Source organism: Schistocerca piceifrons, chromosome 3 (assembly GCF_021461385.2).
Source record: "Schistocerca piceifrons isolate TAMUIC-IGC-003096 chromosome 3, iqSchPice1.1, whole genome shotgun sequence".
Lineage (NCBI taxonomy): Eukaryota > Metazoa > Arthropoda > Insecta > Orthoptera > Acrididae > Schistocerca > Schistocerca piceifrons.
In genome coordinates, this window is record NC_060140.1 from 205,914,823 (window position 1) to 205,929,007 (window position 14,185).

The 14,185-nt window shown below is 36.3% G+C and overlaps 1 protein-coding gene across 1 annotated transcript in view; it reads left to right on the plus strand.

Annotated features, from left to right (window-relative positions):
• Positions 1 to 13,786, plus strand: part of LOC124788156 (peroxiredoxin-like) — a 36,133-nt gene extending 22,347 nt beyond the window's left edge. Inside the window, exons 6-7 of the mRNA XM_047255308.1 lie at positions 7,545 to 7,650; positions 13,498 to 13,786. Of these exons, the coding sequence (XP_047111264.1) occupies positions 7,545 to 7,650; positions 13,498 to 13,583 (192 nt within the window). The 3' untranslated portion in view covers positions 13,584 to 13,786. The remainder of the gene's footprint in view (positions 1 to 7,544; positions 7,651 to 13,497) is intronic.
• The last annotated feature ends 399 nt before the right edge of the window (positions 13,787 to 14,185 follow it).

Below are 14,185 nucleotides of genomic sequence, written 5' to 3' on the forward strand. Positions count from 1 at the left end.
ATAAAACTATTTAATTGGATACATAAAAAATCTGCTCACCAAGTGGCAGCGGAACACATACATAAGACTGTTAGTCTTTTATTTGTGTGTGTGTTCTGCCACAGCTTGGTGAGTAGATTTTTTATCACTCCAATTAAGTAATTAGTAAGCTAGAATCTCAAAAAATACTTCGATTTGTAAGAAATTGCTACACTGCTGCCTACATAAGTGGAAGAGGTGTGGGAGCACTGAATATTTTTTAACATAATTATGTTACAGTAAGGCAGCTTTAAGAGCCAGATTTTATACAGAAAATATTTGTAGGGACACAGGTGCATTCTGACTGTAAGTTCAATAATTATGAAATTCAGGTTAAAACAGAAATTAAGATGGAATGTGGATAAGTTTCAACAACCTGAAATTGTTGACAGTTTAAAAGTTGGTATTCTCAAATTACTAACCAATATAGGGAAAAATTCAATAGAAGATTAAAGGGTAGTTTGAGGGGTGTAATACTTAATGCAGAAGAAAAATTAGCCAAAAAGATGAAAGCTATTAGAAACTCCTGAAGACACACCAGGTATTAAATTTAATTGATGAAAGGAGAAAACATAAAAATCCAGTAAAGGAAGCCAGCAAAAGGGAATACAGACTGTCAGGAAATATAAAATAGCTAGATGAGACTGAGAAATGCAAACTAGTTGAAACATATGTGCCCATGGGAAAGATTGATGTTACATATTAGATAGTTAAAGAAACTTTTGGAGAAAAGAGGAGGAGCTGTATGAATATGAAGAACTCATATGATAAGGTAATATTAAGCTAGAAAGGGAAGAGGAAGTGGATGAAGATAAGGGGGGAGATATGAAACTGTTAGAATAAATCAAAAAGCAAGCTACATTCCCTTAGAATTATTAAGTTTATTGGGATAACTAATCATGGTTATCTGGTATGTAGGGTATGAGACAGATGAAACATCCCCAGACTTCAAGAAAAAAAAAAAGATGCGCAGTACCAAAGAAGGCATTGGTGAAAGATTTATAATTGAACCATCAGTTTAATGAGTCTTGTTTGTGAAAAACTAATGTAGATTATTTGAGTAACAATGGAAAGACAGAAGCTACATGGGGAGATGAGAATAGATTCATGTAAAAGGTAAGAACAGGCGAGGTGATACGACCCAACACTTACCTTAGAAGATAAATTTAAAAAGGCAAACCTACATCTCGCACACTGTTGAATGAATTATGAGGGTCGTTCAATAAGTAATGCCCCACATTTTTTTTTTCAAACCCCTTGATATACATAGACAAACGTTCCTGTTGGTGCTTCACATTTGATGTTTGTTCTGTGTGTCGGTGAAGTTTCGAACTGTTCTGGCAGAGCTGTATTACAGTGTCAAAATGGCGTCTAAATATGACTCACAATATAATCAGCGTGCTGTTGTTCAATTCTTGTGTGCAGAAAAAGAAACCGTGGTGAACATCCATAAACGTTTGTGTGCAGTGTACGGCGATGCTGTAGTTGATAGTAGTACAGTCGGGCAAAGGGTAAAGAAAGTTACAACCTCAGAAAATGCAGAAACAGAGCTCCATGATCAGCCACACTTGGGACATTCCGTCACAGCCACTACTCCAGACATGATGGATCGTGTGGATACCATTATTTGTGCCGACCAGTGCAGCACAACTCGACAATTGGCTCTATAGTTGTCAGTCAGGGTTGGAAGTGAGTCTTTAACGATCAAGACTCTTGGATATTCGAAGAGGTGCTCATGATGGGTTCCATGAATACTCACAGCAGACCACAAGATTCAAAGAAAGGCCATTTCAGCTGAATTGTTGGAGCATTTTGAGACTGACGGAAAGGCATTTCTGTCACAGATCATTAAGGTGGATGGAAGCTGGGTGCACTACTTTGCGCCGGAAGCAAAAAGGCAAGTGGCATCATCCTCATTCACCACAAAAGGAGAAATTCAAGACAACCCTTTCTGCCAGAAAAGTCAAGATGACAGTCTTCTGGGATTTGTGATGGCGTCATTCTTGGGGATGTGATGCCAAGAGGGCCGGCCAACCATCATTTCAGAGATGTACGTGTAGACTCTGAATAAACTCAACTTCCGACGTGTTCGATCAGAGAAGAATCCAACAGAAATCTTGCTCCAGCATGATAATGCACACCCACACACAAGTCTGACAACCTGGGAACACATTGCCAAATTGGGTTGGACATCATTGCCTTATGCACCCCACAGTCCAGACCTGGCAGCCTCGGATTTCCATTTTGGGCCACTTAAAGATTCTCTGCGGGGACACACTTTGAAGATGACAAAAGTGTCAGTCATGCAATGAAAACATGGCTATGCCTACAGGACAAGCACTTTTACCAGCAGGGATTACATGCTCTTCCAAAACATTGGCATATGGTCATAGAACGTAATGGAGACTACGTAGAAAAATAGGTCATTGACAAGACATGTTGTCACCAAATTCTGACTCTTAACAATAAATATGTTCTGAGAAAAAAAAGTGGGGCATTATTTGTTGAACGACCCTTGTAGATTAGGTCATCAGATACTAAAAATAGACCAGTTTTGCTATTGGTTAGTATTGTTATTGAGGATACCAGAAGTAGAGGGAACATACAGTGTAGACTAGGAACAGCAAGAAAAGCTTTTCTGTAAAGGAAAAATATGTGAATATCTGTTTAAGTGTTAGTAAGTCTTAAGAAATAGTTGTCTAATGTGTATCCTTATATGTAAGTAGAACATGAACAATAAAGACTTCAAAAAAGACGAAAAGAGAAACTTTGGACTATGGTGCTACAGAAGAATTCTGAAGATTTGAGAGGTATTGAATGGAAATGGATGAAAAAGAATTTAAGACACAATTTGACTAGAAGAAGGGTTTGGGTAGTATGACACATCCTGAGACATCAGGGATTCGTTAATTTGGTAATGTAGGAAAGTGTGAGGAGTTCAAATTGTAGCTGGAATCATAGGTGTGACTACAGTTAACTGATTCAAGTGGATATAGGTTGCAGTAGTTGTATGTAGATGAAGAAACATGTATGGGATAGACGAGCATGAAGGGCTGCATAAAATTAGTATCCAGATTGAAGACCACAAAAACACCACCACCAATATGTGGTGGTATAATTGCAAGACTGTGTAGTTAAGAGCTTGTCCTTGAATTTGTTCTTTGTCAGTATACTGATACGTATAGATTCTCATTTATTTGTATTTTGTGTTCATACCTGCTTTTTCGTGCAAAATTAACTTCTGTGTAATGCGCCTGAAGTGTCCCCCCATGAACCATGGACTTTGCCATTGGTGGGAGGCTTGCATGCCTCAGCGACACAGGTAGCCATACCGTAGGTGCAACCACAATGGAGGGCCAGAAAAATGTGTGGTTCCTGGAGTGGGACAGAGCCTTTTCAGTAGCTGCAAGGGCAACAGTCTGGATGATTGACTGATCTGGCCTTGTAACTTAAAGCAAAACGGCCTTGCTGCAAAGAGCTCAAAGCAAGGGGAAGATACATTCCGATTTTTCCTGAGGCCATACAGCTGTACTGTATAGTTAAATGAAGATGGTGTCCTCTTGTTAAAATATTCCAGAGGTAAAATAGTCCCCATTCAGATATCCCGGTGGGGAATACTCAGGAGGATGTAATTATCAGGAGAAACAAAACTGGTGTTCTGTGGACTGGAGTGTGGAATGTCAGAACCCATAATTGGGGAGGTAGGTTAGAAAATTTAAAAAGGGAAATGGATAGGTTAAAGTTACATGTGGTGGGAATTAGTGAAGTTCAGTGGCAGAAGTAACAGACTGATGGTCAGGTGAATACAGGATTATAAATACAAAGTCAAATAGGGGTAATGCAGGAGTAGGTTTAATAATGAAATTAAAAAAATAGGAATGTGAACAAACTACTATGAACTGTATAGTGAATGCATTATTGTGGCCAAGATACACATGAAGCCCACACCCACCACAATAGTAAAAGTTTAAATCCCAACTAGCTTTTCAGATGAGGTGGAGATTGAGGAAATGTGTGACGAGTTAAAAGAAATTATTCAGATTATTGAGGGAGATGAAAATTTAAGTCGTGGGGGGATTGGAATTTGATTCTAGGAAAAGGAAGAAGGAAAAGTAGTAGCTGAGTATTGACAAGGGGAAAGGTATGAAAGAGGAAGCCACGTGATAGAATTTTGCATAGAGCATAATTTAATCACAGTTAACACTTGCTTTAAGAATCATGAAAGAAGGTTGTATACATGGAAGAGACCTGGAGACACCAGAAGGTTTCAGATTCATTATGTAATGGTAAAACAGAGATTTTGGAACCAGCTTTTAAATTGTAAGACATTTCCATAGGCACATGAGGACTCTGACCACAAGTAATTGGTTATGAACTACAGATTAAAACTGAAGAAACTGCAAAAGAGCAAGAATTTAAGGAGATCGGACCTGGATAAACTGAAAGAGCTGTAGGTTTTAGAATGTTTCAGAGGGAGCGTGGGAACAGTTGACAAGATGAAGGAAAAGGAATACAGAAGAAGAAGAATGGGTAGCTTTTAAACATGAAATAGTGAAGGCAACAGAAGATCAAGCAGGTAAAAAGACGAGGGCTAGCAGAAATCCATGGATGACACATTAAGCACTGAAGGTGCGTCTAACATGGTAATCGGGTGCTTTTATAGGGAGCCTACGTCAGGAGCTGTAGTGAAGAGATACTGAATTAAATTGATGAAAGCAGAAAATATAAAAATGCAGTAAATGAAGCAGGCAAAAGGGAATAAAAAGTCTCAAAAATGGGAGAGACAGGAAGTGCAAAACAGCTAAACAAGGAATGCTAGAGGACAAATGTAGGGATGTAGAAGCATATATCGCTGGGGGAAAAGATAGGTGCTTGCCTACAGGGAAGTTAGAGAGACCTTTGGAGAAAAGAGAACCACATGTATGAATATCAAGACCTCAGACTGAAAACCATTCCTAAGCAAAGAAGGAAAAGCAGAAAGATGGGAGTATACAGAGGGTCTATACAAGAGCAATGTACTTGAGGGCAATATTATGGAAATGGAAGATGACATAGATGAAGATGAAATGGGAGATATGACAACTGCATGAAGAATTTGACAGAGCATTGAAAGACCAAAGTCGAAACAAGGCCCCAGAGTAGACAACATTCCATTAGAACTACTGACAGCCTTGGGAGAGCCAGTCCTGACAAAACTCTACCAACTGGTGAGGAAGATTTAATAAGTCTCGGCTGCAAAATACTAACACAAATTCTTTACTACAGAAGAATGGGAAAACTGGTAGAAGCCGATCTTGGGGAAGATCAGTTTGGATTCGGGAGGAGTGTTGGAACATGTGAGGCAAGACTGACCCTACGACTTATCTTAGAAGATGGATTAAGAAAAGGCAAACCTACATTTCTAGCATTTGTAGACTTAGAGAAAGCTTTTGACAATATTGACTGGAGTACTCTTTCAAATTGTAAAGGTGGCGGGGGTAAAATACAGAGCGAAAGGCTACTTACAGTTGGTGCAGAAACCAGATGGCAGTTGTAAGAGTCATGGGGCATGAAAGCGAAACAGTGGTCGAGAAGGGGAGGGAGACAGGTTTGGAGCCTATCCCCGATGTTATTCAATGTGTATATTGAGCGACGACTACTACTACTACTACTATTTGTATTTTCCTCTTTCCTCTTTGTACTTAATTAATTAATTAATTAATGGTTGGTGGATGATCATCCAACTTGTCATTTTTTTTTAGTAAGCTCTTCCTGCCACTAGTACTTTAATAAAAACAGAATTATTTGGTCTTGTCTTATCTTAAATAGAATGATATTTTCTAAAAACTAGAAAAAGTATATGCAGATTATCATTGTATCCTCTGAAATTTATTTTGCAATGCAAAAGATGTGTTGTCTTCATCATATCATTACATCTTCTGCTCCTCCCACTCTTCGTGATCCTCTTGCTGCTGAAGCCCTAGAAAGCTGTGTAGCAATCATAGTGAAAGTTTTGGAGTGAATCACTGTGCAATGTGAAAAAGTGGTGAGGTGTTGGACTCACTTTTGGGACTATGGTGGTCCTTCCCAAATAGGAGCCTGTGCTTGATCTTTAATGATCTTGTTATTAATGGGACATTAAAACCTAATACTGCCTTGTTCTCTGAATTGAATCATAGATTGAAACATCATCTAGGTTCTGAAATCCAAACATCCTTGGACACTTACTGTGTGGGTTTAAAAGGTGGTAGTTCACTGCTAATAACCCACCCACTAGAAACAGTTATTCAAAAAGTGTTTGGAGGAGGCAGCATCTAGTAGACATTTTATTTAACTATCCAGAGGCTTGTGATTACTGTTTGAAAGCATATCTTTTCCACTAACCAGCTTTTTACATGGAGTGTCTGGGGTTTCTGTCTTTATTCTGTACTACTATCCCTGATATTTAAGGTCTAATCAGTGATATATTTTCTGATTATGAGCAACAGAATGATGTTCAAGAAGGTAGTGCTGAAGGTATGGCAGTTTTCTAATTGTTACTCGTATTGTTATGTCCACGGCAAGGACAGCACTTAAGTGTTCCTAATTAATAGATGACATTGATATTTCTAGTTATGGTTTTAATATTGCATCTGGTATTTAAGAGGCTGGAACAGTGATCAAACATACTGACTTTTACTCTTAAACTGAGAAATCAGTTGCATTCATTTGTAGCTGGTCTGCTTCTTACTTCTGTCTTTTGTGAACAGTAAATGACAGACGTAGTTACAGATTTTAAAATTAGTCAAGTTTTTGTGCCTCACTTTTGTTGGCTTATGATGTTGCTACAACTAAGGTATAGACCAATTATAGTCCCTCATGTCTTAAAGCTGCAATTAAATGGAGATCAGACACAGGCTATTCAGTTCAACTGTGAAAGTTTTCATGATCCTTATGTAATATGGAAAGCACAGTGGTTGGTATGTCTTAGATCCTAATTCACGAAAATGCTAAATGCAGTAAACTTCAGCAGACTGAAATTGACCACAAGTGTATTTTCAGTTAACTCAGTTCCCAGACTTTGCACTGAGGCTACTGAGTTGCCATTTTACATCTACTAGTAGTGCTTCATGGAGTGAGAGGCCATTGTCCAACTTTTTGTTGGATGACATTCTGACAGTTGCCAGCCAGATATGAGGCCATGCAAATCCATGCAGAGATCAGGTTATTAAACTGGACACAGCGTGTTAATCATTTGCACCATTATTTGTGCAGATACTTAAATTTGTTACCTCGGAAGCAGAATTATATTAAATTCTCCAAAATTAAAGAAACTGTGCAATCCTTGATGTAGGTTTCAACTTTTTCTGTAATAGTTGTTTGAAAGTTAGTATACACCAGTGGATCAAAGCAAGTGACTCCCTTGACTATTTCTAAGTGACATGGCAGAGCAGTTAAGACAGTTTGCTTGTATTTGAGCAGTGTGTGTTCAAATCTTTGTCCGAATTAGATCTTCTATATAAGTTTAAATTATTATGTGTATTAACTGTGTTTATCTAATCATACAGGGCATCCTCAGGCAGATTACAATAAATGATCTTCCTGTTGGCCGCAGTGTTGATGAGACTTTGAGGCTGATAAAGGCATTCCAGTTTGTTGAGAAGCATGGTGAAGGTGAGAGGTTTTTTAGTTCACAAAGATTTAATTGTTTCTGTATCACTTGTTTATGAGTTTCTGTGATTTGATGTAGAGTGGGCATAAATTGATTACAAAATGTTTTACTTAAATAAATTTGCCATGATTTTGTTTGCACAGCAGCAATAGCTTTTATAATCAATGTATATTGTCTGAGTATGTGCAGATGTATAATTATAACATCAACTGGATGCTTTGCAAGCAGTTGGCTGTGTTTAAATCCATGGTAAGTTTTAAAAATATAGGCCACACTAAAAATATGGTTAATCATGAATCCAGGCATGTATTTCTTGGATTAAGTGAACAGTCACTTGGCAGTCAGCATGTGGTTAGTAGGGACACTGCAATTTGAGTTTAGACTACCTGCAGAAAATCAGGTCTAGAATAAGTTCCAGGAAGTTCTGTAGAGGAGAAAAATGGAATTTAAATTGTATGCAAAATTTGAGAAAACAATTCTGCTCTTGCCGAGTAATTTTGAGGGCTTCAACAGTGGTCAGTGATAATGAAGTAGAGGTCTCCTGTAATGAAGCCTTAGTCACAACATGGACAATTATACAACATTTCAATAACATAATTTCCATTAAGTTGTACTGTTGAGATGTTGTGGAAAGGGTTTTGTGGGTTAGATCAGTGAGGTTCTTTCATTATGTAACTTTTAGGTTCTGCATTATCTTAGTGCAGAAGTTTGTCATTAACAGATCTGCTGAAATATATTACAGCACTTTGAGTAAAATTGAAGTACTTCTAGAATTCTTCACTGTTTCTGGATGAATTCAGTAGTAGCCAAATAATTATTAAGATTGCCTCAAGAGGTAGAGAATTCGGATTAGCTCATACTTCATCTTTGATGATCTTGTTGTCACTATGATGTACAACTCGCTGCAAGGTCTGTTAAAAGCTGTTTTAATATTTTTATTCAACTTTGATTTTTCGTTTTTGTCTCTTTCTAAGTTCTCTTCTCCTCCACACATCTATTCCAGTGGTGTTTACAATATCGTGCAGCTCTAGAAAGCTTCTTTTGGAATGATGTGTTCGTTAATGTCAACAATGTTATAAACAAGAAGAAACAACATGGATTGGGTTCTGGGTTATGATTCGTAGTGCAGAAGTATTGGGAAATGAAATATCAATGGATACTGTACCTCTACGTCAGGATAAATTGCTTTGTTAATGTGAAAAAAAGGAATTTTCAGTGACCTTACTAACAAGCTTTCGGGAAATATCAAGGGATAGAAACTTCGGACAGATGTGAAAGAAAAACGCACTGTGCTGCACCTTCAAAGTCGGCTAACCACTCGTTATCTTCACAGACCCATATGGCTCTGCCATAGGTTCCTGTTAAACCATGTAGTGGTGTCTATAAATGCTGATATGAGTGTTACATATGCCTGTAATGGCAGATATCAGCTAGCTAGATGTTATAAGGGGTTACAAATCCATTAATGTTCTATATCTGCAAGATATATGAACATTGTAAAATATTTGGTGTTGTGCTGAAGGCAATTAGTCAATTGTGCTGAAATATAGACTCTAGGTGCCTGTCTGGACACAACAGTGAAGTGTTGACTGATTGCCAGCATGCAGTCTCAGAAGAGAATTTGTATGTTACAGCAATGCTTTCTTTTCAAAAACTTTGTTGGGTTCAGTAGCAGAGTTTTTTCTTTGACAACATTTGAAAGTTTCAACATTTTTTGAATAATATAAACAAATGTGATGTTAGTAAATATAATGTAACTGATATGTTTAAAATGAAAATATACCAAATATTGTAAAATGATGAAATAAGACGAAAATGATTGTATGTTACTTCTAAAATTATGACGAATACTAAAACTGGCAAGGAAGGGAACATTAAAACTGGCAAGAAGATAAAATGTTTTCACTGTCCTTGTCCATTGACTGTTGTGCTATAAGGGATTTAAAAAAAAAAATGGTATACTGTCGTGGAGACTCTCATTGACTTGTGAGCTTTAATTTTTATTTATTTTTGACACAATCAGATAACCATTATACAATACCAAAACTGATTTCAACCAGTCAGCAGTCATCTTTAGAGTAAACATTTTTGACAACACTAAGGAAATTGCTAGCAGAATGTTCCCTTAGTCTGAAGATGACCACTAGCTGTTCGAAAGCAGTGAAGACATTGGGAAGTGCTCATTTGATGGTATCGAAGGCATTTAAATAGAAAACTATTAGGGCGTCATTGAGACTCCAGTCTTTCAAAAGCATCTGTGGAATGAGTGTGGTCTTTGGGCAGAATTGTTGTGTGTCGTCCTGGTTGCCCAAAAATTGCCAAAATATGACTCTGAAACTTGGTTTTACATCATTCTCAATAAAGGACTTCACACTGGCCACAGCAAACCATTCAGGAGATGGACAACAATGAAAACTCACAATTGTGGCTTCTATTCTGCAAGCCATTTTCTTGATTCTTTCTCTTCAACTATGGCTGTAAATGATGCGTTTGTTACACAATTCTGTGTGGTATTAGAATACTGAAAAATTATGCAATAGGAATTGTACTTCCTTGCACACTACATATGAAATCTTCCAATTATCTGATGATGTCTTAGGAACACAGGTGCCAGCTGACATAAATATTTGTTTTGAATAGTACCTGTTAACGAAATTTGGGAACTGAGTGAGGTGGCACACTACTCTCCAGTCATCTTGAATTTGATTGTCCATTGTTACCCTAAAATACTACAAATAAATTCTTTAAGGGACAACTTCATTTATCTCCTTTCCCAGTCGTCTCAATTCTGGGTTCTAATAAGATTTATGTCAGCGAGATGTTAAACTAAAAATTTTGTTCCTTCAGGTTTTTCTGATTTTGAAGTGGTACACCATAATGAGAAACTGAACATTGTCTGTATATGAGACAGTATGTAATTTACAAATCACCTGATGTTCACTCTGTCGTCAAGTGTGTAATTGAATACATAGTTTAAAATAAGAATGCAGAAACAATCATTAGTTATGAAGTAGGATGAGTTTAAAATAAAAGCGTACAGAACCTGGAATTTGACCATAACCATCACCACCATCTAGTACAGTATCCCATCTCTGGTAGGGTTTGCTTGGAATGCAAGCCTCAGTCTTCTCCAGTTCATCCTACCACTTTTATGTTGCTATTTTGAGCCAATCTTCTCCCCTAAGCCAGTACCCTCCCCTATTTCACGTATTTTCTTCCACTCCATTTAGTGAGATGTCCTGTTCTCTTCACCTTGATCTCTTGCATTTTATCTTCATTTCATGCATCACCATTTGATTTACCCTCTGTATAAATGTTTCATTTAAAAAACAACTAAAGTATGTAGCTTCCTTTTTTGTGTAACATGTTGTTGAAATTATGCTGTGACTTATTACATTTTTTAAATAGAGCTTACAGGAAAGGATCAAACCTTGGAATGAGTTTAACAAAATGTTATAAATTTGCTTCTTAAATGAAACCCTGATACTGAGGATAAAATGAATTAACTTAAGCATTTTGAATGAAAAAAATCCCCTGCAGTTGATCGAATAGAAAAAATTATGTAAAAGTCCATTAAATTTATGTTGTAAGAATTATTGAGGGACTTTTAAAAAAGACTACAGCATATTCAAATCATATAAATTTTGTTATTAGTCTTTTTTAATAACCTCCACAGTAAATTTTTTCTGTCTGTGGGAAATGAGAAACCTACATTGCTGTCATTAAATGAGAATTTTTTGTCGTTCATTGCATCGCCGTTCAAATATGAAACTCTTACATACATAAATATTTCATGTTGCCACCAGAATCAAGCCCAAATTCAAAATCAGGATTGTAAGTAAAATACTACACTTGGCACTGAAAGCACGTTTCTTATGAACACCAGTGTACAGCCAGAACAGAACTGACTTCGAGGATGGAGAGTGCAGCTATTTATAGAAACTTTGCATAGTTCAGAAAGCTGATACTTATAAAAACATCAAATATTCCAGAATTTACAAACATTAAGATAATCCAAGAACCTTAGAGAAATGGTAATTATAACAGATAATTGGTAATGGTCAGGTTTGAACTGGCTACCTGCAGCATGTGAGACAGTCGGTACACTGTGTGATGTACTTGCATCTTCAGCTCTCATGTTCAGTATATAGCATCATACTAAAACTGTAATGGTCCGGTGTCTGTCTAAACTGTTCATTGAATCAGAATTTCTTTAAAATACTCACAGGCTTCTTTCTTTTCAAAATTTATTTTTCTTCTTTCTTGTTACTGTTACAAAATTAACTATAAAAATTGTAACAACAATGTCAAATATTCTAGAAACTTCAAATTACATGTAACTATTTAGCAGGTATAATATTTTTTGGTGAATGAAGTTGATATCCAACTTCTTACTCTCAAATATTTTTACACCATAGAAGTATATTGAAGTTTCATCACCAGAACTGTCAGTATTAAAGTACAATATAATGCTGCTTCTGTGTTCCGTAACTAACTTTTTCCTGTTGTTCATGACATTTTTTATCGCTCCCATCAAATTTTCTATGTCCACAACGTTAATTAACACCCAATTTTGCGTCAACATATTTATAATTTTCCTGCAATTTACACTTTATGAAAAAATGTTTGTGGAAAAAAAAACTGACGTAAAATGATCTTGGTCATCAAGTAGTGTTTACAAAAATGAATAAAGATATCATGACCAACTATAACCATTTCTGAACTGTCTCTACAGTGCATGCACAGTTTTGTGATTGTCGTAATCATCGGCACACCTCTGTCAAACCATATTTAGTGTGTTTCGTGTTTTGGCTGCTTTTAGCACTAGTTGACAGCTTCATTCAGTTTGCGTTGCTTAAATGTTTTTGGTTTAAACACAGTGCGAATTATGTATGTCCTCATACTGAGAAAAACGTGTTTCAAGGAGTTATTCTCGTTGTTAAGTGCAGTATTTACATATGTATTTTTTGTGATGTTACACAGGGAAAAAACAATAAAAGTGATAGCTTGCATGTGTGGCTTTCTACATAACTGAGGAAGCCCAGTGCCGGATAACCTCAAAAAGACAACTACAGTTCAAGAGATGCAGAACAACACATATACAAACACAACCAAAAATACTTATGTAAATGTTTGCACTTGATATCGAGAAAAAATTCTCGAAACACCCTGTGCTAAGCATGAAAAAATATGTAACTGATGCAGTGTTTCATTATTTAAATAATGAATGACAGCTGCAGGCGTTCCAAAAACCTCGGTAATGATGTATGAAATGGGGTCAAACGTTTCTGCTTCCCAATAATTAGTTCCCATTTTATGAGTGGTTTTTATAAGATAATAAACCTTTATTAGATAAGAAACAAGTCCCTGACAAGAGTATTTTGATGCCTATTATGTGCATATACATGAATTATGAAAATGCAAGGGGGTATCCTATACGTAACTTTTACAGCTTAAAACATTATTCCCCACATTTTGCACTTTTTGTTTTGTTTTTTAAGTCCCTTGAAAAGTGTAAAAATGGGGTTTCACTGTAGTTGAACTATTGCTGGAGGACATAGGTTGAGGCTCAATGAAGCATTCAGCATCCAAGATATTGTGCTGGAATCTATGTGAGGTTCAAGGAGGCGGCTTTTTGGTGTTTTGCTGTGAAGAGCATGAAGTAAAATGCTAATGATGTTACTTCAAAGTATGTTACTTATAGAATTTGAGATTTTTTGTATTTAGTATGTTCGTTGTGTTCCTTATATTCTATTTTCTGTTTCAGTTTTTATGATTTGATTGTATGTCCATCTTGCGTATTAGTCACATTCATTGCCTCTAATTTCTTTCATTATTTTTTTTTCCAGTCTGCCCTGCTAATTGGAAACCTGATTCACCAACCATCAAACCTGACCCTGTTGGTTCAAGGAAGTACTTTGAAAAAGTTAATTAGAAATGGAAACATCACAACAGGAATACATTTTGTAAGCTTTGTCCAAAAGTGGTCAAACATCCTGATTTGCGGGATTATTTTCTCAATGGGTGCTACTTGCCAACATATGTTGTGATGAATATAAACTTTTACGAAATGTTGATACAGTTGTTGATATGTTTTGATTGTTTTTAATTAGTAAAGAAATGTGCTCACTGTTTGTATATCTGGTAGTCTTTTTAATTATTAGTCACCTTATTCATGACTGAGACATTACCTTAATAATTCCTTAAAATTTCATTAAAAATTGATGCTAAAAATTTGTATGTGTACACAATGACTTGAAAACCCTCTTGCACTCATTTGAAATCTGCATTTGTTATCAGCCATCATTGAATTGAACAGTGAACATGATTGTCGTATCTGGTGTACTCTGTAATGCTCCCTGTTTTATTTCTAGTATTTCACGTAATAAACACACTCGTTCTTTTTATAGTAGTATGCTGTTGTTGATTGTACTGTATTGACAGTTTGTGTAATTATTTCATGCCCTATGGTGCTCTTTATTTCACTTCTGTTTAACTTCTAAATTTATTCATTATTCTATTTTAATGCATAATACC